A 27,364-nucleotide genomic window follows, 5' to 3' on the forward strand; every position below is an offset into this window, starting at 1 on the left:
AATTCAAAAGAATCTCCATTTATACGTAATAAAAACTTTCAATATCTAATATCATGCATTATTGTCTTTATAAACATTGTACAATATACATATAAACATTTTGACAGTCTTTAATATGGTTTCATATTGATCACTATTAATCAAATATTACATAAGCCACTAGAAAAATTGTTTAACTTTACAAATCATTTATCCGATAAAATATACTAAACGACATGAAAGACGCTTATACATTATTCAATAAAAGTTCATAACATGATGGAAGGATGATCTCTCATTGTCAGACAATAGCTCGATTACTTCTATTTCTTCGAAAAGTATCACCCAATTCTATCACGTTCATTATATAATGACGCATGAAGACGCAAAGAAGAACATCATTCCACGTCGCCGACAAAATCCCACTCTTTGTCTTCTCAACGTAGTCATCAGCTTGTGTATAGCGGCTAGCCAGGACGGTTTACTTACATTAATCCGGCGCATAAAGTAATTCGTTACGACGAATATAGAAGTAGGGCTTCTCGTTGCGAAGCAGCTCGGGTGTCGTAGAACCGCGATTTTCGCTTTTTCATTTTTTGTCAGAGCTCAATGTCATCGCCCGAAATAACCCCCTGTTGTTCCTAACGCGAGGAAGACGCATCGAGTTGCAAAAGTCTCCTCTTCTCTCGTGACAGTTCATTAATTAATATTCACGAAATAGCGTTGCAATTTGAACGCGGACCTTCAAAATGACAGAAACTTATTCAAAGCACTTTTTCACGGATAGATTGTGAAATCTCGTACTTTTAGCCGGCGATGATTTTTGGAAACATCGCATATAATTTTTCGCTGTAATTGATTTCAAAATAAAATCGGCGCAAGAGAAGCAATCTTTTAAAGATTCCGTCTCTATTTAATTTACCTGTTGTCACATCGAAATATCTTTTGCATTGGAACATATTTCCTAACTTGAGAACAAGTTCCGCCAATGTTGATTCTTTTATTCGATTCTACGTAAAAGGTGTGCGATTAAACAATAAACCGTGTAAACGCAAATGTCTCGGGGCATAATTTATTCAAAATATACTGTTTTCAGAAAAGCTAACTGTGCCTACGCAAGGTACTCCCACATGTACTTGTACCTGTTCAATTTTTATGTTACTCGACAGCGTAAAGCATAACATTACCATTCTTGTTAAAGAATCTTCCATTATTATTTCCAAATGAACAATAAACGAACGTGTCTCTTCCATGGTACGAAGCAGTCATATACTTCTGTAGCCAACTATAAACCAAGCATAAAGAGAATATCAAACACAGCACTGAAACTAAATTTCAAGGGATTCCTATTATTCAACACTAATATTCCCACTTATTTCGACATTTAAAACTTTAAAGTCTATACGAAAGGAAGATTCCTGGTAGAAAAAAGGCGTATCTTATCCAGTGAATAAGGACACGCGTCCACTTGAAGTTGAAGAGCATCATAGGTGGATTCTGGTGCTTCTCGTGTTCTATCGCGAGCCCGCGTGACGTCAGAGCAAAAGCCGTAGAGCACGCGAGTTGAGGCCGATTATTTTCAAGACCGGGCTCCGTTTCCAAGCAGCCTTTAAAGCCTGACGATGTGTCTACGGTGTCACGTGACTTTCGAGACTTTCAAGGGTGCGTTACTCACGCAGCTCAAAAAGAAGTGGTTCAGGAGAGACCCAGCCGTTCCTCTCTTTCTTCCCGCGACCATTTCTTGCCCGAGAGAAGCCGATGACGCTGGATTACCGGCGTGCAAACCAGACGAGGCAGCGACTGTCACGTAAGGTGATCGAGTCATCGAGCTTGCATCGACGTCATTTTGATGAACGAGCCGAGGTGATGCGGTCCGTCGTCGTTTTTGACCTTCTTCTTCGAGGCAAAAATCCCTGTCGTATCATGGCCGAGCCGTCCTTGCTAACAGAACTTCTGCTAATAAGGAAACGTGACGTTCCCCCCATGATCTTTCGCGTCGTTTTCCGTTTCTTTTCTTTTCTCTTTTAAATACTGCTTCGTTTATTCATTTCTTGGTTCTATGAATAGTGTGGGCTCTTTTTGAGCTCCGGTAAATGTCGGTTTGCACATACAATTGGTTGAAAGCTTGGAATCACTATGTGTTGTATAGAGTCTATGAATTTAAAGGAATGCCGGTATAGCCTTCTGTTAGCTTAGAAAGCTCTTTTGTCAAAAATCTTTCAAAACGAAGTTTATTATGAATTTCAAATTTAAACTGTTTCCTCCAGTTAAAGCATTCTAATGCAATTCTTTTACTCGGACTTAAATTATTCTGTTTAAAAGCTTGTTCTCCTTGAAGAACTGAACGTGTATCTTGTGTGCTTAATTTCAAAGCAATCAGAAGCTACAAACATCGGTCAATACGCGCGTCAATCGTGTTCCCAGCTTCCTAGTTACTGAAGCTCGAACTTCCTAGTAACGTAACGTAAGCTATAACTCCGATCTCAATCTCAAAGCTACTAAGAATTATAAATGTCTACACAACGAACAGTGCATCTCTCACTGCTTCACTTGAAACACCAATCTCTTTACTCCTTCTTATAGACATCGCTATGAATTCTCATTTCAAAACCAGCTGTAATCGTAAACTCCGCGCGACATGTGACGACACGTCACGCGACAAAAATTGTAGTAAACCATTCAACTCCCTGCATTACGTCCAAAAAATTTATCAACATGATACAGAATCGCTTGAACCATTTAAACAAATCAATCAACAAAGATTATCACTGCAGGATTTCCAAAATTCCATGGACACAAAGATTCGAGGTGTTAGTGGCGTGAATCGTAGCCATATAAATTAGCGCGTATGTGAAAGAGATTGGCCACTTAAGTGCCAGAGCAAAGTATCCGCAGCGGTTCGCGTATAAATTGCCGCCCTCGCCCACCGCCAGGACGAATTTGCATTTTCGCCGCGCGTCGAATAATTTATCTCGACCGAGATTACTTTGTCGCGGTGGGAGAACCGCGCGTGGGACCGAAACGAAAAGAAACTCAGAGCAAAGAAGGGGGAAAAAGGGTAGGAAGGTTGTGGAGGGCGATGGAAATTATTCGAGCGATCACATGGGGAATGGAAGTCTCCGCCTCGAGGACGACTTAATCAGCTTAGGATAGAGGCTGGTCAGACTGGAACGATCAAGGCTTTTTCCTTGCGTTTCGACTTCGTCTTGCTGCCCGCTTTTATCGTTGCCGCAAACAATTGTAGTGAACACACGATGTGCGTATACGAGCTGTATCTAAAAGTAATGAACAAGCTGTGGAGACGTTTATACATTTATGAGGAATTTTGGTATATTGAATGCAGAAATTAAACGTATACAAAAATATAAAAAGTAAAATATTCATTTGCCTAGACTCTAAGTACTTAGACTTTAGACTTTAAATGTGAAAACGTAATTATATAATCTAGACTCTTCGGTTAATTTATACTAAAAATATACAAATAGTACTGAAATGCATAGATAAAATCACATTGATAATTGAAAATAGTTTTGATCGTGTTCTTATAAAATTACCCTGTTTTGTAAGTGTGGAATAGTAAATTTTGTTTTAATATATTTATTTATAATTGACTCGTTATTAAATATATACAAGACCAGTTTTATTCAACACATCATACATATCTACCATATGATGTATGAGGTACAGCAAGCAAGTGTAGGTTACAGTTCTTATTTTTGTTCTATCTTGATTGGCAACGTTGTCGTATACTAATGAGAGAACGTAATGCAAAAACGTATAATAGCGGGGGAAGTAGAAAAGCGTGGACGCAAAGAAGCTTGTTTCTTAACAGTTGATTTGACACGTAATTGATAATAGACTGGTGGAATGCTCGGATATAAAAATCCTAATACAGGAAGCGAACCACCGAAATGTTAGGCGTTTCCTGATTCCAAACTTCGTTCTTTTTTAAACGAATGAACCCTTCGACTATTTTCAACGGCACCCTACAGCGACTTTAGCGTTGATACACGAGCAAATCGTCTCTGCCCGAAAAACGACGAAGGAAGAAGAAAACGAAATAATCAAGCACGAACGGCAATAGTCCGAAAAAAGATCCTTTTCTCTTTCATCCGGTGTTTGTAGCCACTAAAAACTCCTCCGGTAGAGAGAAATGTTGCCGTGTAATCCCGGTCTAAATTAACAAAGATCAAAGTATCCGGTGAAAAAGAGCAGCGGCAACGATCTACCCTCTCGCTCTGTGGAGAAGAACCAGGAGCGTACCTGTCGCGTGTAAGCGTTTCGTAGAAACATTAAAATTTACGGAAAGTACAATTGCCTTCCACAAATCTATCGTTGTTCGTTCTAATTCCGTGTCCTAAAACCTCGTTTAGATTAGTCGAGTTATTTGAATTCAAGCAAGTGCAACTTTCAACTTAGAACTTATCCATTTTACAAATGTTTGTTATTTATTGGATTTAGCAATGTGTCTGTTACTTATGCAACAGAAATTCATATTCAGACAAACAGATTCAAGTGACAGGAGTTTATTTAATCGAAAAATAATATAATACGCGTATCGTTCATCATTATTTTTTCTTATACATTTCTCAATAATCTAATGTATGTTCCGACTATCTTTCTAACTAGTAGAAGACTTTCTCCCATCTTTTCGTCACGGAAAGTAGTAAGCATAGAAATCCTCCTGCATCGATCGTGCTAAAAAAAGCTAAGTTTTATATAGTGGAAAGAAAAAATAAATAAAATTTTGTTCCAGCAAATGAAGTTCTGCTATAACTTGAGTAATCTGAGCAGAAACGATTACGCATAGTGGAGTTAGAATGGCCATTTAGACAGTTGCAGGCGGTCGCTCAGCTAATTTCTGGGGAGTTGGCGTGCGCGCGAAATCGAACAAAAATACATATATCGCGCGTGCGTTGGAGTCGTCTATTTTGGTGCTCGCGCGAGCATCTGTTCCTCGTTTCATCGACTTCGTCGCCACGTTGACCGATGTATGTATAAATTTTCCGCGTTTCTTTTCTCGTGCACATCAACCCGGAAGAAGACGAGGAAATGAGAATACGTCCGCGGACGCCGATGACGACGATTCGTGAACCTCGTCCGACCAGAGAACCGGGTTACGCTGCTCATTTCTCCGGTTCCACGAAGCACGCGCGTTGTTATTTAACGATCGCCAGCAGCAGTTCGTTTTTCTTTCGATCCTTCCGCGCGAGCCCGAAGAGACGCGAATTTATGCTCCCGGGATCATTACGCTTCGGCTTAATCTTCCATTTCGGTTCCTTTGAAATGTGTTTTAATTCTAGGTTGCAGGGATTCGACTGATCGCTTGGCAAATTTAAAGGAAAATCGGGGAGTGATACGATAATTAATATTAATGCTTGCAAATAATATGGTTAAGTTTCGGATAATTAGTGTATCATGCCAACATATATATAGTGTGTTTTTATTATCTGGATAAATTCACTTTGATCACGAATAAATTGGTAGGAATTCTCGGTTTCGGAAGAAGATAGAACGACGGTATTGATACAATGATCAACAAGAATCTCATGACACTTACAATTTGCAATTTGCTAAGTCAGAATTTTAACGATAATTATATTGCGTACAAAGATTTTGCAGTTTATACAATTTGAATTTTCGTGATCTGGCTATTTCACAAACGATATCATACATATGTATGTATCTATTGTATATGCGAACGATATTCATAATACGAAGAAAGTTTTTTCAATATCATAATGATTTCGCTGAGACAAGCTCTCTCCGGCTTGGCAGTAACTTCCAATAACAAGAATATCTTGACAGAAGTACAAGAGTTTTGATATTTCCAATCTTGTCGATGGAAACATCAAAAAATTGTTCATAATATTCTCTGACACTGACAGGAACAACGAAGACTTACATGAGACGAGAAATATCACGACGCAGCCTGACAATGGTACTTGGTACCTCGTGTAATCACGATGAATGTAACGGCATCGTTTGCCATTACGAACCAGTTGTAACGATGGTATTGATTGGTACATCATATTCATGATGTACGAGGCCCCGTATCTCCGCTTTGTTTATCCGATACGAACACAATCGTCGATGACGAGGCCATCTTTCTATCGCGCGACTTTTATCGCTTTACGATTTTCAAATATTTACGTCTGAAATCCGTGCTGCAAAACACACCGCGTTGTGTCTCTTTCGCGTTTTTTTCAGGCAGTGAAACCTGGCAAACTCAGAGCATAATTCTGATTTCAGTTATATTGATTTTTTTACTGATTTCTGATGAATCGTATCAGCGATTTGATTCGTAATAATAATCAATTCACGTCCTAGTATCTTTCTGTTATTTTCTTTGCGTTTCATCTTGTTCAAAACAGGTTTGCCGTACAATCTTTCTTCTTTCACTTAGATTTTGCGTTTGAAAGGTATTTTATACATCATTATAATTTTATTGTAAATAAGAAACTATCATTCCTGGAGTTATATTCTTTTCTTTGTTTATCAAGAACTTTTTATTCTTAATAATGATGATCGTTCTAATACGCTGCCGTTGCTTTATTTGTCTCTCTAGATTATCTTATCTAAATACACAAAAATTGAAATGCAACAATTACGTCATGATATTCAGCGAATTAATGGAATGGACGCAACATGTCTGTCAATAACAGTGAATACGTTAATCGAGTATTCAAATGTAAAATCTATAGACGTTAAATCACAAGAGCGTGCCGGTCAATTAATGCTAACATGTTGAAAAGTGTCATGATCATTCGCAATGAAGCCACTGTACCTCCTTTTTATTTTCTATTTCAAACATAGTTTTTATATTTCTACTGTACATGGTCACTAAAAGGTGACAGATATCTATAAGTTTATTTAAAAAACAAATTCAAAACAAGACGACTATCAATTGGTCGAATAATGATGGCTCGAACTTATCAGACAGAAAAGAGGAAACGTTTTAGCAATTTGCAACGTTAGGAGGAAATAAAGTACGTCAAAATTTGAATCAACATCGCATTGACTAATTGTGTACACTATACAACGTCGTACGTGCTGGCAGCGCTGGGTTAGGTCTGGTATCGAGTCTATCTTTTATTATCAGCTGTTCAATGGTAGAGAATAACACAGGGCTGGTGGCTTAAAGATAACGTTAAAACGTCTCAGTCGAAATTCAAAAGAAAGGCGATTGATGCATTTCGAATCCTGTCACGTAGGCACCACTTTAATCTACTACTTGTAAACTTGACCTTCTCGCTACAAAGAAGAATTCTAAATGAATGAATCGTTCTGTTAATAATTCGTCAAATATTAGTTTTCTAATTCTGTAAATCCTCTCCGTAAAGTTATTTTGTGTCCTTCTCTTTTAATTTATAACTGATTTAATTGATTTGATTACTCGATTGATTTAATAAATCGGATGATTGAATCAGTTAGTTAATTGATTTACATTCACGAACACAAAAATTTGCTATTAATGATTTATCATAGTTAGTACGCATAATATATCGGTTTAAAATTCGGACTGTTCCAGCTGCGTATATTCCCATAGTCTGACTAATACAACTGGCCTACACCAAATGCAAGTCAGCGAGAATGCATCGTTATGACTCATTATACGCTTCATGGTTAAATTAAGTTTAAGGAAATATTATTCTTCCTATTCTTGCTGTAACAATATACAACTATTCGCCTAATGTGTTTCTGACCAAGTGGGAACGTTGTAACAAAAACTTCATCTTTTCAAAGCTCATTTCGTTAAAAGCCTCTCCGTATGTCTACGAATTTTATTCTTTATTTGATTTCAGAGCAACTTAGACGGGAAAAAAATTCCATGCTATAATTACCAAGCTGTTCTCTGAATATCTAAAACCGTCTTGTTTAAATTAAAATTTAAATAGTGTATACCGACTTATTTTCCGGTGTAGTTTATTTTATTTTAGTAAGTATGGAAAGAACAGAGATTTTTAAGAATCGTTTTTCAATTTTAATTATTATTCGTCGAATTATAATAATGAATACAAACGTAATTGGTGGTAAGAAACGAGAAGTAAACTAAATAATTAAGTTTACTTGTGGGCACTTTTTTAAAAAACTCCTCGATCAGAACTCAAAACGTTGTAACATATAGTATATTCTTCAAGCGTAGATTTTGATATTCTCCTCAAGTATGATTTTCTACCATTTGCAACGCGAACGAAGCAGAACCGGGGCCGAGGAGATATTAAAAAATATTAAGTAACGATGCCGGTAACGACAAACGATCCGACACGCTTCTTTCGTCGTTCCACTCGACTTTGCCTTCAAAATCTAAATTTAATGACGTCCTCCTTACAGGGTCGGCTATTTGTAAAGCAAGCGTAACAGTAACACCATACGTCCCTCTATCGTAATGTATAACAAAAAAAAGTCCACAAGTTCAACGTCATTTATCAGTGTCAATATTTGTCGCGAGCGGATCATTGCTGGTTGCGGATGCATGCCAAACGGAATTCTTTCGTTTAAACGTGAGAACCCTGATGTAGTTACGTTTTATGTGAAACCTTGGTCGATTTGACACCGGACAACTGAAAATAGAGGAAAATGTATGGCCGTTTATCGGGAAATATCGATGGCGATTCCCGAAAACTGGGACGAAGGTTGCTTAGATTACAATTCAGCAAAGGAACCGAAGGACGCGGGCTTTTGTCGGAAATAAAGCGGTGGTAAACAGCCCCGGCTACAATAATAATCTTGTGCGTGCACTGATGAAAAGAATTTTTCGCCGCGGGGAACCTTCACCCACTTTCCCTGACACGGCGCCTTCGATGGAAAATCGCCGTCAAGATTCTTTTGTCGTACCTTTGCATATGTTGCGGATGATCACGATGAAATGACGTTTCTGTGAATGGTAATTGCGAAAATGGTGAAAGATAATTATATGCTTACATATTGATATTAGACAGATGAATATTGATAGGATGATTGGAAGATTTTACATGTAAAATGACTTAAAGAGCTGGTTTACTTGAAAAAAACCTAGGTATCAAGAATAATATGAATGTGCTAAAAATTATCGGATAATAACGCCCTTTTATCATCTATAAACTATACATGGTAAAAGGACGTCCATTACGTAAAAATAGAAACATATCTTTGATATAGAATGATTCAAAATACATTTAAAGAGAATGAACCTACATTAATTTGTCTAATTATTAAAGTGTAATTGAAAAGATTTAAGTTATTACTTTGCTCGATTCACATATCATTTCTAACATAAAGTATCATGTGAAGGATTTTTTTAAAGATTCAAGTTACTTTAATTAATTCCTAAGATATAATCTAATCAGTAAATTTCACCTCACGAATATTTTTCTCTACCTAATTGCTTTAATTAATAAAATTTTCACTTGAGAAAGTCTGAATCCTCCGCTGACCAGATCGATTTCACATTAACTATGTACTTTTATAAGCTCTTACTATCTCATGTAGTAATTATCGTGCGAGGTACGCGAAATTTCACGAATAATTTTTTGCCTAAAATTCATAACGAGCTGTAATATTAGTACTTCAAACAGAACCCGGGCCGGTTTTAACTTCCTCTATGAACATATGTATGCACTCTAGTTTTCGCTCCGGCGAATCTTGTAAGTCATGACCGCGTACGTTTCATGAGGTCGTGGTTAACTAGGACGTTCCGTTTTGCGCAGCTACAACGTAACAACTGCTTAGTTTAAATAATCATCGCCGCTCTAAATTTCCCTTTCATCCGTTCCTCTTGCAAGCATCCTACGGCTATATTTCAGCTCTGCTTTATGGAATCAGCTGGAAGTTTTGAAGAAAGAGTCTCTGGAAAAAGCTTTACCTTCCCTTTACTTCGAATAAAGTAACTGACGTAAAAAAAAAATTATACAACCTAATAGAAATAGTAACGTATGAAGATCACAGAAAACTGACATTAATCTGTTTCTAAACTGACACTAATTCAGTCGATCAAAGAACACAGCGAATTTATTCGACCACATCACAAATCTCCAATTTCTACAGGTGTCCCAATTATCGCGGGTACTGAGCTGAATTAAACGATTCCAAAAACGCTGTTAATGGCGTTTCCAAGCGGGCTACCGCAAAGGCCAGCGATCCACATGCTAATTTGTATTTGCCATCCACGGTGCAAAGGCCCGCCTCGTAACGACTCTGCCGCAGCAGAATAATAAGCGTCGTTGTGCCTGTTCTTAATCATCGCCAAATATTCTCGTCGCGCAAATACCCCAGAAACCTAATGAACCTCGTCTGCGAGAGAAGGTTTCTCGACTGTCCTTCTTGGTGGGTTCTTCCACGTCCGGTTCCGTGAACCGTTCTATATGCGTGTTTCGAGCAACTAATTAAGCGAACCCCATCCACGGAAATCGTTGTACCGACAGCTGCCCGCGTGCCATTCGCAATTCCGGGTAATAGACCGGCTGTCTGGCTGCTCAGAAACAGGATGATCACGATTTTCAAGCGGGACAACGGGACGAGAGCGAGAGACGGAGAGGTTAAACGGAGAGGAACAAGACGAAACAGTAAAAAATAAAGGAGAGATCATCGCTGGACGTGTTCCAAATCGATGAAAGGAACAGAAAGAGCAGCACGTGCTTCCGACACCGCGGTATTTCGTGAATCGTGACTACAGACCCGCGTGCAATTTTAGATCCACCGATTGAAATTACTTTCGAGTAAGTATCGTAAATTCGCACGGTAAACGAAAATGTGGCCAGCTGACGTTATATAAAGCGATACTCTTGCAGTAGTAGCACGATAGTACAAAAAGGACTCAGCTCACGTGACGCCGGGCCACCTTTCAATGGCGTCTTGAGAATTGGGCCATCGCATCATCGTTATGGACGATACGGGCTATCGGAGTATCGTGGAGATACATTTGGCGGACGTAACTGGTGACGTGATTGATCGCCGTTTTATTACGTTTATACGCAAGATTGATCGTTGTTATTTTGTTATATATTTTTTTATCTCACGAGGTTCGTGATGCGATACTGGCATGGTAGGTGTTTGTGAGATACATTGATATATATATATCAATTAGTTTGAGTTTGAAAGAAAAAATGGAGAAGATTATCTTCCGGATTGGTAGTTCGTTATTGATGTAACTTTTAAGTATATTTTTCATGCCAGTGTTTAAGGTGTGGAATGGTTACCTACCTGCAAATTTGTCGGAACGACAAAGGTACGTGTTTATGCGTACAATAAGTGGTGTGATATGTATTTTATAAACTGTGCACTGAAATGCACAATTTTAAAATGAAATTTATAATTAGTTTTCAAGAAACGACCTGTCCATTATGTAAAAAGTTTATTAAGCTACTCAGGTATACATTATTTGTAATTTTTGTATTTAATTTCCTGTGCAAGAAAATCATTTTAGCATCAAGCAGATACCACGAATCTTCTAGAATTATAAAATCCTTTGCTTACGACACATGAGGTTATAATTTAAAAAAAGATTCGATCGAAACGAAGAATAGAACATTTGTAATAAAAAAAAACTTAATGTCGGTGGAATATGTAATGGGATATTTCTGCGTCACTGTCATTTTTATTATATTTCCCGTTTTTATTTACCGTTTGCCTGTACGATGTAAACAGATATACCTTCCACAAGTTTATGGATTTTATTCTCTCAACGAACCATTCAGGAGTCTCAACAAATCAGGCAAGAAAAGCCTGGAAGCGTGTCTCGTTCCAAGAAAATACGTAAACGCACGAAAGTACGGAAAATTACCATGGTGGTCAACGCTGAATCTCGTAGAAACGCGATTGATAAATTTAGGACGTCCAAATTCTTTTTTTTGAGCGGTTTCTTATACGTCATTCCAATAAAGTAGGGCACCTTTTTTTTGTAATGTTAGATTTTTAAATAGTAAGATCCAAGTTAACATGCGAACGTACACAGTCCTGCTTGATGCGTTTATTTTTATGGACTGGTGAATAGACATTTTATCTTTATCTTAATCATTTTAGGAATCGTAAAAATGTCAAATGCTTTTCCAACTAATCTTCTGCTTTAATGGATGTAAGAGTCTGAATTCGAAACAAACGATTTTTCTTATTTTTATGTTCGTAGTGCTGTGACGTCCGTTAATAAAATCATTTCAACGTAAAATGACTCGCTTGGCCGTGTGCCAATGAGGACAACGTTATTAGGTTATTCATTAATGCAGGACGAAATTCACGGATTCGAATTTTGAACGACCATAGACGGTCCTCATTTACCGTTAATCTTTCAATTTTATAGTTGATTAATCGGACCATAATGACCAAATCATTTTTCGTGCACGATCCTTCCAAGTTGAACTTCAAATACATAAATCTCAATTTAATAAATCTCTAAGTACTAAATCATGAATGATATTCTGATCTCTCTTCATTATCCGATATATTACATTTTTATATATTCATATGCATAACATATGTAATCAACATTTTTAACTCTTTCGCAATGGTACGTAGAATCGAAAGTGTTTCTGATAAACAGATCGAAGCATTTTATTAATATAGAAAAATACTTATGAGTGTTGAAATACTTCGTATAATTAGTCGTGGAATAACTTTCATCACATCTACATACATACGTTTAAAAGAGTTAAAATCCATCTATTCCAAATCGATTTATCTTTATTAATGTTTAACTTCGCGATGACAGAAGTTACCTAAAACGATAAAAGTCTAATTAAGAGATTATCGGGTTAACGAGATAAGTTACCAATGTGAATCTATACTTCTCCGTGCCATTTATCCTACTAACATTATTATTTAACCAGAATGTACCGACGTAGTCTCGTCTTACAAACCTGCAGACCGCATACAAAGGAGGATCGAATGAAAAGAAAGGCCAGAAATCGAGGTTTCGCCACGAAAACCGATCGTAATCGGCGATCGAGCCGCTCATTAGCCCAATTCTCCAGCGAGAAATCGCCGGCCCCTCGGTTTACGCGCGATTGTTAGCCACGAATACGAAAAATCTAGGCGACTATCTGTACGACTTCCCAGCTGCATTTCATATAACGTTGGGCACGCCGTGTTAACATGACGCTTGAAACGCCACGACGAAATAAGTCGCGTTTAATCACTTCGTTCTCAAACAACAACGAAAACCGAGAGAGACCGTGCAAAGATTAGGTTCTTTTCCTTGACTACGGGGATCGGCTCGTTTGATTAATATAATGGAAACAAGAGAGGCGTGACCCGATACTTTCCGCGGTCCCTGGCTGCAGTTACACGTGATCCACGGTTAATCCACGTGTATACTAATTAGCGACGGATGGATACCGTCTGACAGACCGCTTTTCATCGCACGGCTGAACGCTCGAGCGCACCTCGCTCGAACACGCGTTATTTCGAGGGAAAGGAACAGTATCGTCGCTTGTTTGCCAACTTCTTAACGTACTTCTTGTCCATTATTTGTTTCTTTTTTCTTTTTGTTTCAGAGATATACACATTCTGTATATATGTATATCATACGCTTTATTATCCTTTAATTTGGGAGGAAGAGGTAAAAGGAGGAGAGGAAGGATTGGCTTTAGGAGTTTGATTTCGTTTAATTGTGTTCGACGGAATGTTATACGCAATTGAATAGGATGAATCATTTTGTTGTTGTTTCGAGAGCTGATTTTTTTAGTGTTTGTGTTAGTTTTCGTGAATTAGGTTAAAAATGACGTAGTTCAGCGATTTTGGTGGATGTATTATGTATTATTATACATAATTTTAGAAAAAGTTTTTCAAAAATTTACTGGGGAAGATTTAACTAATTTAAACAATTTTTACGTATTTTACGTATTTTATCGAAAAGCAAAAAATTTTGCCAAAATTTGCTAAAAGAGATCAGGAAATTTATTGGTGATTATATCTTAGAAAAAGTTTAAACAACGGCCACGTCTTAACTTTTTTTACGTAAGTCATGGTTACGTGATGAAATTTCGGATACCATGCAAAGTGCTTTTCGATGTAATCCTGTTATCTCTTAATAGTTCGTCTATTATGGTGTGGTAAACTTTGTAACGACATCAAGTATAATAATAACATCAATCTAATAATAATTTTTCATTCATTCAACGAAACCATCCTTTTTCTACTCGATGCTTAGCAGCTTCTTTAATAAAATTTGAGAAGCTTTCCAGCGAACAGAATTTAGACTCGAAGATTCTCGACTTTCTTTCCTACTATTTACGCCTACATTTCTCACAGAAGAATTATAGATACGTTGAAATACTAGATGAATTCGTAGAAGCTTGAACCTTTGCCAGCTTGTTAAGTTTTTCAAGAAATATTCCTCGATTGCAAATACGCGACTTGTCTCCTATTTCAAAGTCCGAATAAGTTAGTATCGAGGAAAGTTATTGGAGAGATATCGTGCGTACTTTATCGAATATTCCTTTGATTTCTGCCCTCGTTGCATCAGTGTAATATGATTTAAATAGAATTGAAATATAAATTTACATTCATGCTGAATCAAACTAACGTTTATTTAAACGTTTATTTATTTGACAGCTGTTGGCAGAATTTCTATACGAATAATTCTTTAGTACTTTAAAAAGATTACTCATCGATTATTTCGTACAAAAGAGTAAGTTTAGAAATTTACAATGACGAATAATGAATTGTGACGTTTACGATATCTTTGTAATATAGTAGTTAAGGCAGTTCGTGTCAAACAAAAATTTCTCTAAAATATTTTTATTTATGGAGCAGTACTATATGACCTGTCCAGAAACGACATTGATCAACTTTATAAGTTAAAAAGTATAGAAGAGGGACGATCACTTTTACTTGAAAAATATTGCTCTTTAAATTTACCTTACAATTTACCATTATTTATTTCACGTTACAATGAATGAATTATGAAAGTAAGTAATTTGTTTCTTGACAACTGAATATTAATCGTGTACTTGTATAATGAAATTAAGTACTGAATAAAAGGTACAATCGATCAGTTTGATTTCTGAAAGGCTGGCATCGAAACCGGCAGTTGTAAAGGCACACTGTCGTGCTACCGCGTTTACCAACTTACCGCCTTCGCCCAGCACCAAAGTTCGCTCCATTCGCACGACTAAATGGTACTAAATAACCGTCTACTGGCGTTATATCGCCGTCAGTATATCCGGACGCACATCGATCGAAATTGATTTAAATAAACGCGGTAACGAGACAGCGTAGAGAATTTATGCCGACGCTATGGTGCCCGGCCTACTAATTCGTCCAGGTTTAAAATCCCTCGACCCCGTTTCCGCATAAATCTCGCGAGACATTGTGTTATTTAGCAGGCAGCTGGTCGTTCGACAGTCTATCCAGGCGTAAATTGGCGGCGTTGCGCCACCGTACCGCTGAAAAATCGCTTCAGTCATTAATCATCGCACGGCGACGTACGCCTCATTATTATTCCCGCATTAGAGCTCTTGAAATTGAAGAAAGACCTGGAATTACTCGCTGGCACCAAGGACGTTAATGACCGCGGAACACGAGTTGTTAGTCCTTTCCCCGGTATCGTTCTACACCTGGCTCAATGCTACCACGCGACACGCTCCCATGGCAGGTTGCGTGTCAACTTCGTTTTACCTCGAACATGATACCGTATCCGGTATCCGCGATACGCGTCCGGATGGAGGATACGAAAGGAGGCTCTGTTTTGTCTGCTCCAATTTTAGGTTAGGGCCATGATTTTCAACTGGTGTGCCGTAACAATTGTTTAAACATACAATACTTGGCTATTGTAATCGGTAGTCAAGACAATAGTCACCCAATGCGAATGCCCTTTTCCGAATATATTTTTTGATGTAATTTTAGTATTTTAGTAATTAGCTTATATATTCTTTCATTATTATATTAAAGACTAATGGAGTCTCATAATTACGTGCAATGTTCAAGATTGAATTTTAAGATATCGAACCTTATGTAACTCAGATAACTTTACCTTGCTTCATACAACATGCACCGCTAATTATGGAAAGGAAGAGGTTTCTTGGGAAAGGAGTACTTCGAAGTCTAGAAAGTGTAAAATTGGCAACGAAAAATTCCTTGGGTGTGAATGTAGGACGATGATAGGGAGGCTGATATGGGAGAAGGAAAGTAAAACGAGGAAGTAAGGTTTCGTGATCTCAGTTCCTGACTTTTTATTTTTGTTTTCGCGCAGTTTAAAGATTCGTATCAAGAATTTAAGAAGTTGCTCCTGCCATAAAGTTGCACCGTGTGTGAACAAGGTATGGTTGAAGATTTATGACATTGATTATTTCGAAGTTCTTTTTATAAATACTATAATTAATGGCTTTTAAGAGTTACGTTTACATGTCCAGATATTAATATACTTCATCGGGCCTATATAGTTAAGTAGCATATGAATATATACATTGATGAAGTGATAGTACTTACAGTTAATACATCTCATTTCACGTGCATGATAATTTTGCACCTGCTCGTTATACCATGGCCATATATCAATCTTTGCCAAACTTTGATTTTGTGTACGATATTTTATGATTAACCACTTGACGGTCATCGAAATAATTCTCTTGGTCTAGCAAAAAGTTCTCAAGATATCCCAATCTTTTTGTCAATATTTTCTTCATACTTTTTGCATTATATCATATAATAGTTTTCACGTTACCGCTTTAATTCCAGGTGGTCTTGATGATAAACGGAAAAAAGCAACGAAAATTCGAAAAGAAGCGTAAAAATATCATTTTTCAAAAGGAAACGAAAAGATATTCACCAAGTATTACAACACCAAAACTTCGATATAAATTGAGAATAATAAATATGTGTAATAATCTTCTTCTTGTCCGAATAAAAATAAAGTTGAAAGTTATTTAAAATATTTAAATGTTTTTAGTAATTGTAAAGCCAATAGATTTGATATCAGTCTACGGGTAACCGTAACGTTATACTTCTGCATTCTACTAGACTTCTGCGAATCCTCATAAGACGAAAAGTGGCGTTTGATCAAAAAATTTCATAAAGGAATAGAAAAAAGCCGCGAAAGAAAGCTTGTAACGAGTGACACGTGGGCAAAGCGAATCGAATCGCGACGCCAGGCGGGATAGTAACTTATTAAGGAGCAGCTTGATGTGTCCGGACATGTTAATACTTATCATAATGGGCCCTTTGTCGCAGCGCCTGCCAACAATGCATTCGTTATTGCACACTCGCACGTCTATGCGCTCTTGCAGTTGCGTTTGCACTCACGGCAGTCCGGTGCTGTTCTTACGGCGTCATTAGCGAGTCATTGTTTCATCGCGCTGTTTATTTGCCTGCTACTGCCGCGCCAGTGCACCCCGAGAACCTATTTTTAAACAATCTACGGCATTTCGCACGGAAACGGTCCGTTATTTGTAAACGATTAGCCGTTTCGTTGGAACAATGTAATTTTACGGTGCGTTTTGTTAGTAGAATAAAATTACGTGCTACGGAAGCTTCCCCGAATCTAGACATCTGGTACAGGCACCGATTTTTATTTGATCCCCTTTAGCTTTATTTAAAATATAAATGATAATTTATGGGTATAAAATTATGAATAAATTGTAATTTAGTTAGAAAAATAAAACTGCAATTTGGAGTTTTATTATGTCAAAAGATGTGATTTTACTTGTAATTGTAACATAACAATTAATGTAACTTATTTAGTAGTATTATTTTAAATGAGAGATATTACAAGTGTTCTACAATAATATATAATTTAAAAACTTCATGTTCAAGCACTTAGGTATCCATGTTTTTCAAATCTAATTTTATCATCCGTCGTTTCGTTGCATTTTATTGGTAATTTCTCTGACATTAACTTATAGATACATTCATAGCAATTATTACCAATTTTATAAATTCCTTGATAATTTTTATAAACGATATTTATGAAATAATATATCGTAAAGTATATAAGAGAAAGTAAACATGCAGGATGATTTTTGTAATTATAATTGGAAATACAAAATCGAAACTCGTTACATTTCTTTACCTCTCCGCGATCGATGAATTGCAAATGAAACGGTTCATCCAAGGCCGTTGAACAATGAGATCTTGAAATTTATACTCTAATATTATGGAGGTACGTAGCTGAGGGAAAAACAAAAACGAAACAGGGAGACCTTTGTTTCCGAGGCCGCGGATATTAGTAAAAATCTCACGTACACGAGGCTGCCATCGAAAACATTCGCATACGTCCGCTTCGGTGGTCCATGGACCACCCTCTCTTTTGGCTTGACGATTTTTCTTATTTAAAAGGGTATTGTAAATCTACACTTGGGTTGATTCTCTTATTTTCATCTTTCGAAGCCTTGGTCCGTTTTTTTCGAAGGGATGCGTGACGAATGTGCTTTGACCACACGCGACATTTCTTTGAAACCGAATTTGTCCATGTGATAGATATTATATACGAAACATAAATTGACATAAATGTCAACATAAATCTGATATTCAGTAATATTTTGAGCATTTTGTTAGTATTGCTTGTGACTATTATAATAGTTCAGTGTTTGTAACATTATTAATGTAATTACTTGCCATGTTATTGTCTTACATGTATATTGCGTATGAAAGCAAATGTTGAATTGAAATTCTAAATGTAAAATTTATATTTTCAAGTTTTAATTTTCAAACGAACAATTTCAAATCCAGTTTTTAAAATTTTAAATTTTCGATTTCAATTTTTTAGTTAAAAATTTCAAGTCCATGTTCCTTCTTTCATGTTCAAAAAAATTACATACAAGTTTGATCAACTCTTAAGGACTAAAATAATTTATTATAACATCTGCTATCTCAAATACGTATGCTTCTGAAAATATTATAACTGCAACGGTTGCTTCGCAAAATTACTGAAATAAAATGAGTAAACAAAACTCGTCTATCCAACATAATAATTATGAGGATTACAGAGATCCACTTCATAAAAATCTGTGCTAACCGGTCATTTTGAGTTATTTCCACCGCAAAGTGCTGATCCCTCTCGAGCTAACGACGCTGTTTGCCTCGAGCCTCAAAAGTTGACACTCTCTCTTTGAAGCGTCACCCCTTTTCGGGCAGCCAGAGGACGTGACCACGCTTTTCGCTATACGTGACCGCTTGGAAATGAAAAATGGTGGACTACATTCAGAGTGAAAAGAACCACATGGCCCCGAAAGCGAGAGGAAACGAGAAAAGGGATGCTCGAATTTCGTGAAACTTTTTTTCGACCTATAAGCTGTCCTGATCTGGACAACAGCTGACAACTCTCTATGCATCGTTCGAGGAGATTCTCGAGAGTAAAGATTCGAAAGAGGCTTTCCTAAGAGATCGTGTCGATTATCATGGTGAATTATGCATGGTAAATTGAAAGTAAATTGGAGCTGTCAAAAATAACGAGCGTTCACCCTCGCAAGAATCGCTTTTCATTTTAATTACATATTTTGGAGCACTTTCAATTCAGAAAGCGTGCTTAAACGTGGAAGATTTAGATTTTATCAATGACAGATTCTATTTTGTATCCTTAGACTGCTGTAGGATGCGTTTTACATAGATGAGTCAATGTGGTTGTAAATGATTCATTCCATTTTATTTCTTTCCTTTGCTGGGGTGAATAATGATTGAAGATGGATATTGTTATTCCTCTATGACTTTAATTATTCTTGGAACCCGAAGGTAGGCAGAAATAAAAGATATCTTACTACATTCCTTTTTTTTTTTATTATTTCACGTGTTAAGATGAATATACGAGGAAGTGATATTTTAAACAAAAATATTTTCAATTTTGACTTTTAAGCGTTGTAATATTCGGTTAGGTTTTGTAAACATATTATAGCTAAATATTGGAAAATGAGCTCAACTTACCCTCGTACATCTGTGCATATTGTGGAAAACCAGCCGCTCTCAGCCATTTGCAAGCTTCTTGTGCTTCGATCTCTATAACAAAAGCAATTACATGTACATTAGGTATGTTAATTTATTTCTTCGCAATTATCCCACACATTATTAGATATACACTACAGAAATTCAAGTTAGTTTTCAAAGTTCTCAATTTTATTTTATTATTTAATTTTAAAAAACCAAAAGATCTTTAACACATCAAATGCCAAAAGAGTAAGATGCACAAATTATAGGTGCAAGAAATCTGCAAAACATATCGAATATGAAAAAATAATTCAAAATTATTGGAATCTGTCAAGTTTGAACATAATTGTACCATAATTATATCCCGTGCCGATCTCTTAAAGATACAGTCCCATTAAATGCGGAAACAGCGATTTTCTTTTTCGCTCGACAAAATTAAAGGATCACCAGTCAATGAACAGCAGAAACATTATCGAGACAACCAGGCTCGTGCGATAAACTCGTTTTCAGCAAAGTGTGCGAAAGAAAAAAGGGCCGGGATCCGCATTTACATGAACAAACATTCTGATCATTAGCGGGGCAGGATTCCTCTGCTTGCAGCGCACGACCCTGCTCGTTTGGTGGATGAAGGCCTCGTCAGAAAAAGCAGCGACCACGACGAAAACGGTGCTCTTCATTATGCGAGACGAGATACCTTGGCTGACAGCGTGACGCGAAAAACTCGCGAGAACGCGAGTGTGTCGCAGCGCGAAAGGAATGCATCGCGATGAAACTCACGAGACAAGGGAAAACGGACGTCCCGAAGGAGAGAATTACTAAAACGAGGCAGGAATTTATTCGTGATCAACAGGAATGAGATCGATCTGTATGCTGGAATTCCGAGTATTGGTGTCAACCGTTCTGAAGTTCGTTGTCGATTTCGAAGGGTTTTGTTCTTGAGGATGATGTTAGAAGGGAAACTTACTCTTTTGTTACGAAGAATTTATATATATAAAGAATCTTCTAGCTTTTCATGCTTTGACAGGATATTTTATTAATGTATATAAGAAAAAAATGTTAAACGATATTAACTAAACAACATTGTAAGTTTTAAATTATATAGTTTGTACTTAAAACTAGAGGCTTGAAAGTTTCAACTTAGATTTGAGAATATGGAATTTTGAATTATAGAATTTAAATTTAAAACTTTGTATGCTTAAATTTGAATAGAATCTTATTGGGTTGTCCCAAAAGTGCCTTTCGCTATCTGCACGCTTCTGCTTTATCTGGCAATATTTATACAAACGCGAAACTTAATCTGTCATATGTAAATATAACAACGTAATAGAACAAAATGTGGCATGCATAATTCAATAAAATAATAAAAAACAGGAAATGTCGTACATCTGTTATTTCCTTATAAAACGAGAGAAATAACCTAATTTTGGGACAACCTAATAGATGATTTTTGGAACGCTCAGCGCATAGATCACAGAAAGGTTAATATACAGACTCGTGTTGCAATACAGCTTCTCGCTCGTTTCTAGAAACCGATAAGAAACGATACGATACTCCTCCACTGTTTCCAGGTTGTCAATCAGAAAAGTTATCTGAGCAAGCTGCGTATCTAATCTTCCGAGATGCCAAATGGGTTATGAATGAGTATAGTTCAGTAACACTTGTTCCTTATCATAAAAACGTGTGATCGTCGACTTTCTTGGAACTAGATCTCTTATTCTTTTATCATTCTTTTTCATTCACGAGGTACTGTTTTTGACGAGATAAACGCGACATATTTTTCTATATGTATTCGATAAAATTCGGATGAAAAAATTCAGATCAGTACATAATGCATAACATAACATAAGTATGAAACGATTATGAATCCAATCCCAAATATTTACATTTCCATAGCAGGCTGTAGTGTATTCAACGGTTCAATAAGATACACAACAAAAACTTCAATTTCAAAACAATACCTCAATAAATAACATATAAGAAATATTTCACTACTCGAGCACAAAAATTAATGAAAATAATACATGGAACAAATTTTAGCAAAACATTTTTTAATAGAAATATTTGTAAAAGACATGCATCAAATTAATGAAAACAGATATAGTCAAAATATTCGCTATAAAAATCCTAGATAAAACAAAATATCCTATGATAATGAATGTACTTAAAATTAATCTGATCAAGGAGCGACATTACTTCAAAATCTCTATATAAGTTCAACTGCAATAACCTTTCTTTAGACCCGGTGGTCTTGCATGTATGATTTGCATACCGATAACAAGGAAACAGGAAGAAGGAAAATGGAGAATATCCTGCAACTCTCTTGAAATTTCTACACGGGTCAGAACGACATATCACTTTTCAGCAGCAGTTCTTTTTCTGCGTATGGTTAATTGGCCAGGAGGCAGTCGCGAAAGTCCCACGTGGGATCCACGAGAAGTCACAAATGAGAACAGGAATAGCCAACGATGGTACGAGCGAAAGTTGTGAAAAGAAGGACATAGACGATCCGTGGTATAAAGAGGAAAGCAAGGGAGTAGGGGGAAAACTTGGTGTGGACATTAGCACGTTCCTGTCTTCGAGGGAGTCCTCGATCACTCGTAGCAACGGAAAACAGAATTCATATCTATGATACCGATACGATCGCGCATTGCCACGCGATAAAACGTAGATAACTATTACTAGAGAGAGGGGGGAGGGGGGGAAACATCACGCGGTGCATCGTGAATCATGATCTGTCTACAATTTACGTCTTCGTGAATTAACCCTGCTACATTCTTCTGGTTATTTTCCATCCCATTACACTTTACTAATGATAAGAGATGTCCCAAATTTTAAAAAAGTGTTAATAATAGTACAAAATTGAAGTCCATACAGGAAAATATGATAACGCTATTATTACTAATTTTCCGATTTCAGTGTCATTTGATGACTCACAAGAAATATTTCAGTATGAGACAACTGAAAAATATCTTGATAGATTCAAAGGTGAAAAGCTTTCGAAAATAGTTGATAAATACACAATGTTTTGTAGGAAACGAACAATGCTAGTTTAATTGTTGTGTTAATTTAACTTAATTAATATTGCGGCATAATGGTCGTCATTAATATTTCCCAAGAGAGTGATAGAAACGTATGTTTAATCCTCAAATCAAATGAAAATGTAATTAATTGACGACATGTTGTATTTTAATTGTCATATAAAAGATGGGAGATGTAATTTATCATGTTTTCCATCTATAGTCTTCAACTATTACTGGCCTATATGATTCCTCGCTCCAATTTAATATTAAACACTTTCTTAGAACCTTAAAAAAGCTCTTCATTCATTGAAACAAGAGCAAGATCGAAACATTCAAGGACCACAGCAAAATTAATTAGTCCGTTTAGTGCAAAACTGTTCATAGAATCAAGAGGACCGCGATGAATTCCAATTCGAATTCGATCTCGTCTCTGTGGCCAAACTAGTGAAATTCGATAAATGGGCGTAATAGAGGATATAGTACATGCAACCTCCTTCAAGGACGTTTAATCGAGCCTTTCACTCTTGGTGTGTCGATGGAAGTTTATTAATTAGCAGAACAGAACGGCGTGGCGCTTGCGTCGCCTTTCATTAGGTCGATCGATCACGGAACCGATATGCGTTGTTCTGCGAACGTGCTGGAAGAAACGTATTTCTGTTAGTTTTATGGGGATGGGCTTGTTCTTAAGGGGCGCGAAGGGTAAGCGACGGGTTAAGAGTCTTTTCTTAGTCTTCGGTGTGTTTGTAGTGTGCGTAGTGAAGCCTTTGCGAAAGTTGCAAGGTGGATAGTACGAGAATATTTTCGAATAAGAAATAATCCGTAGACAAATTCCTATCGATAATCTATGGAAAATTTTACATTTTAATTTTTTCAAATTTTTGTTTGGTAGAAAAAAATTGCGAACGCTTTATCTCACGAACGAAAAAATGAGCGTGGATATAAATGACCCAGTTTACCCACAAATATTTCTCTGTTTCTTGCAGTTAAAGAAGCGTTCTTCCATTTTCAAAGCCACTATAATTAAAAAGTTCAGTCGGAAATAAAGCGCAGATCATACCATTACCCGACTTTAAATTATTCAGGGATGAATTTAGTAAGACCAGAGGAAGATAATCATTTTTTACTTTTGTAAAAAAGGTTATACATATAGATTTAGACTGGCCATTGGACTGAAAGGATCCTATAAACTGAAGAGTATTTATTCACAGAGATGTACATTGTATTTTTTAGAATCGTGCTTGAATTAAAGAAAAACTAAATATATACGCACATGTGCGAATATTCCTCCTATTAAGGTTAATGTTAGAATAAAATTTAATAAACGATTTCTTTCCATGATCCCTGATAATAGCAACTTTTAACGAGCATACCGAGAGTAGAAACATGTTATCTTAAAGTCTGCCACGGGATCGCATACTGTTATCGCATACTGTTATCGCATACTGAATTTTTTACTCAATGAAGCGCGCTCCGAATTTCTTCATTCATCATGTAAACGAAAAGGCGCGCTTTGAAATTTCAATTAAAGTTCAAATGATCGTACGTTCCTTTCACAAACAACGAACTAACTGATTCTTTTCTAAATTTGTAAGAAAACCCAATAGGCATCGCATCAAACGTAATCCATAACTGACATGCCCATTCCAATAAAACTAACAGAAAAATCACTCACTAATTATAGAAATACAACAGAGTCATCGTCGACGTTATTGGTCTGTAAAATTGCAAATACCAAAACTATTACATAATTAAAATAAATACTACAAAGTTCGTACTATCGCTTCGCAAAATTTAAATTCTCCGTTTTAGCAAAAATAATTTAACAAAAATTTCATAGCTACCGATATTTGTGCATCTTCCCAAACATCATCGATTGTGCGAAGCAATTAATCGAGAATGCTATTAAACAAAATCGACCAAATCGAGTTTCATGTTTAACAGCAGAGGTGACGCGATATTCGCGCGTTTGAAGGCCGATTTAATGATTCATCGTCCAGCATGACGCGTCTTGGAAAGGCGGATGACACGGAAATTCAGCTCGTCGAAATAATACGACTTTGCGGTAGGTCGCTGCCTGAGACTTCCAGCTATGTTCTGAATAAAGCGGCACGTAGGTGTGTCACTTCATGCGGAATAAAAGACCGCGGAGTACGGTACCGCAGTCGTGTAGGTACACGACCCTTTCGTAAGGAGATTTGCTTTTACGCAATTCAGGCGACAGCGGCCAGACGCCACAATCCAGAAACCGGCAAAGCGGCTGCGCCTTCCGAACGAATCGCCGTCGTAACGCGGGCAACCGGATCGAGCATCGAGACCGAACTCCTTCTAGATAGATCTTGAAAATATTTATTAATTAAATTAAACGTTCTGTTCGAAAATTTCCACGTAACTCATGATATTATTAAGGATCAATATTGTTGCTTGTTTGTTAAATTCTTCTCCGTTACGTTCTCACGTTCCAAAGCAATATAGTTGAAACATATGTTAAACAAACTAACATTTCTGATAACATCTTAATCTTTACTTTCTATGTACTTACTGATTAACTATGACGTTTTGGACTTTCTTATCCTTCCGTATACAACGAAATACACGGAAAAATCGATGTACAAAACAATAAGCTGTTACGCTAAGCTAAAGAGACTTCCATCACGTGACGTATCCTAGCAATATCTTGAATTTGTCATTGAATTTACCCGAACGTCAACAAACTTGATTAAACATTCGAACGTCAATGATACGAGGATTTCTTTCGAGTACTTTGTCTTACATCGAAGAGTGCAATAAACCGTAGCTGAGAGAAATTCTGCATCGTGTTCGTTTCAATCGAAGACCAAGATATTGTTTCGAAGATGCTCTCCCTGCCCGTCTTCTCTATGAAAGTAATATCACTGTAAAACTACACGCAAAGGAATGCCTGTTTCTCTAGTATCCTCTCAAGCTTTATTTAATTCTACTTTCCCCTTGCAACGTGGAGTATATCCCATGATATCGAAAAAAATGATGTTTTTCGAGAGCTTGCGAGAGCGATCCAAGGAGAAGCATCATCGCGGATCGTGGAAATGAGGGCGTAGAAACGAGTAGAGAAAACTTGGATATACTTATTCAAATTGCTTTAAAATTTGAAACCTAACTTTTATGTTTAATGATAAAAATTCTTTGATCATTGATAGTTCTATGTAATTGAAGATTATTGCATTAAGCTGAAAGAATATTAAAATTCATATTATATTAGGATATACATACAGTGACTTCTCTTATTCATATTCGGACACTATAGTATTCTATCCATTGCTACTTTGTATATTTCACTATAATTAAATTGACGTATTTTGTTTTTTATTATGATAAAGCATATATTCTTCTTGACGATAATGCAAATTTTATTTATTTAAGCTAAATAATTTGTAGCGTAACAAATAATACATTAGGAAATGTATTATTCGTACTTCGCAAAAATATTCGGACATTTAATTCTTTACGATGATTTTACATAAAAAATACATATATATTATACGAATTTTTTAAATGTCAATATCTTGTTGGATAAATTTTTTGTTTTATTACATGTTGTAATCGATTTTGCATGTTTACTATAATTTTTTGCAAATAATTTTGCGTGATACACCCATTCTTCTAATAATCTTTGTTTTAGTTCATCCTTTGACGTAATTGATGTTTGTCGAATCTTCTTGTCCAGATAGTCCCATAAGTTTCCAATTAGATTTAAATCCGGTGATTGCGGTGTTGTATGTAACACACAAGGGCAATTATATAACAGATATTAATTATTAATTACTATAACAGATATAAACTCATGATAAAAAAGTGTATTTTCAATGTCCACTGCAGTTACACCTTTTTTACATTTTGTTTTAAGGTGTCTAAATATCTATTTTTATCCATAATTGCATCTATAAAAATCAATTCTCCAACTTCTTTCGACGAAATACAGACCCAAACTCTGACACTTCCACTTTCGTGTTTAATTGTTGGAATTAAATTTCTAAAATTAAGCTCTTGACTTCGTTTACGCCGAACTATTTTTCGTCCATCAGGTCCAAATAAACTGAATTTACTTTCATCGGCAAAAACAACATCATTCCATCAAGGTTGTTCTTCGTCAATGAATTATTTGGTAAATACTAATCTTTTCTTACGATTCGCATCATTTACATATGGCTTTCTACGTGCTATTCTACCGTTATAATCATATTCTTTTAATACTCGACGTATAGTATCTCGATGAACTTTCTTTTCTGACTCTTCAAATAATTCAGCACTTAACGTAGGAGCATTTAAGCCAGGAATTTTTATTTTCCTTCTAATATTCCGTTTATCTCGATCGTTAAGTATCTTTGGTCGTCTCTTTTGAAGAATTTACTCTATCCGATCCTTACGATTGTACTTTTTTACGATAGTCTTGCTTAATTATAAAAGAGAGCCGATTTCCCGATAAATATTTTCCTTTTTCACGTTTAAAAATGTCTAATCATCGCACGTTGAAAGAAGTATTTTTGCTTTTTCGTTTCATATTC

At 36.4% G+C, this 27,364-nt stretch overlaps 1 protein-coding gene across 2 annotated transcripts in view; it reads right to left on the reverse strand.

Moving 5' to 3' along the window:
• The window catches only part of LOC132910981 (rho GTPase-activating protein 7), a 352,390-nt gene that overhangs the window by 60,027 nt on the left and 264,999 nt on the right, over nucleotides 1–27,364 (reverse strand). For both annotated transcript variants that reach the window (XM_060967214.1, XM_060967215.1), the window contains one exon: nucleotides 19,807–19,878. In XM_060967214.1, the coding sequence (XP_060823197.1) occupies nucleotides 19,807–19,878 (72 nt within the window). The remainder of the gene's footprint in view (nucleotides 1–19,806; nucleotides 19,879–27,364) is intronic.

The sequence above is a fragment of the Bombus pascuorum genome, chromosome 9, assembly GCF_905332965.1.
Source record: "Bombus pascuorum chromosome 9, iyBomPasc1.1, whole genome shotgun sequence".
NCBI lineage: Eukaryota > Metazoa > Arthropoda > Insecta > Hymenoptera > Apidae > Bombus > Bombus pascuorum.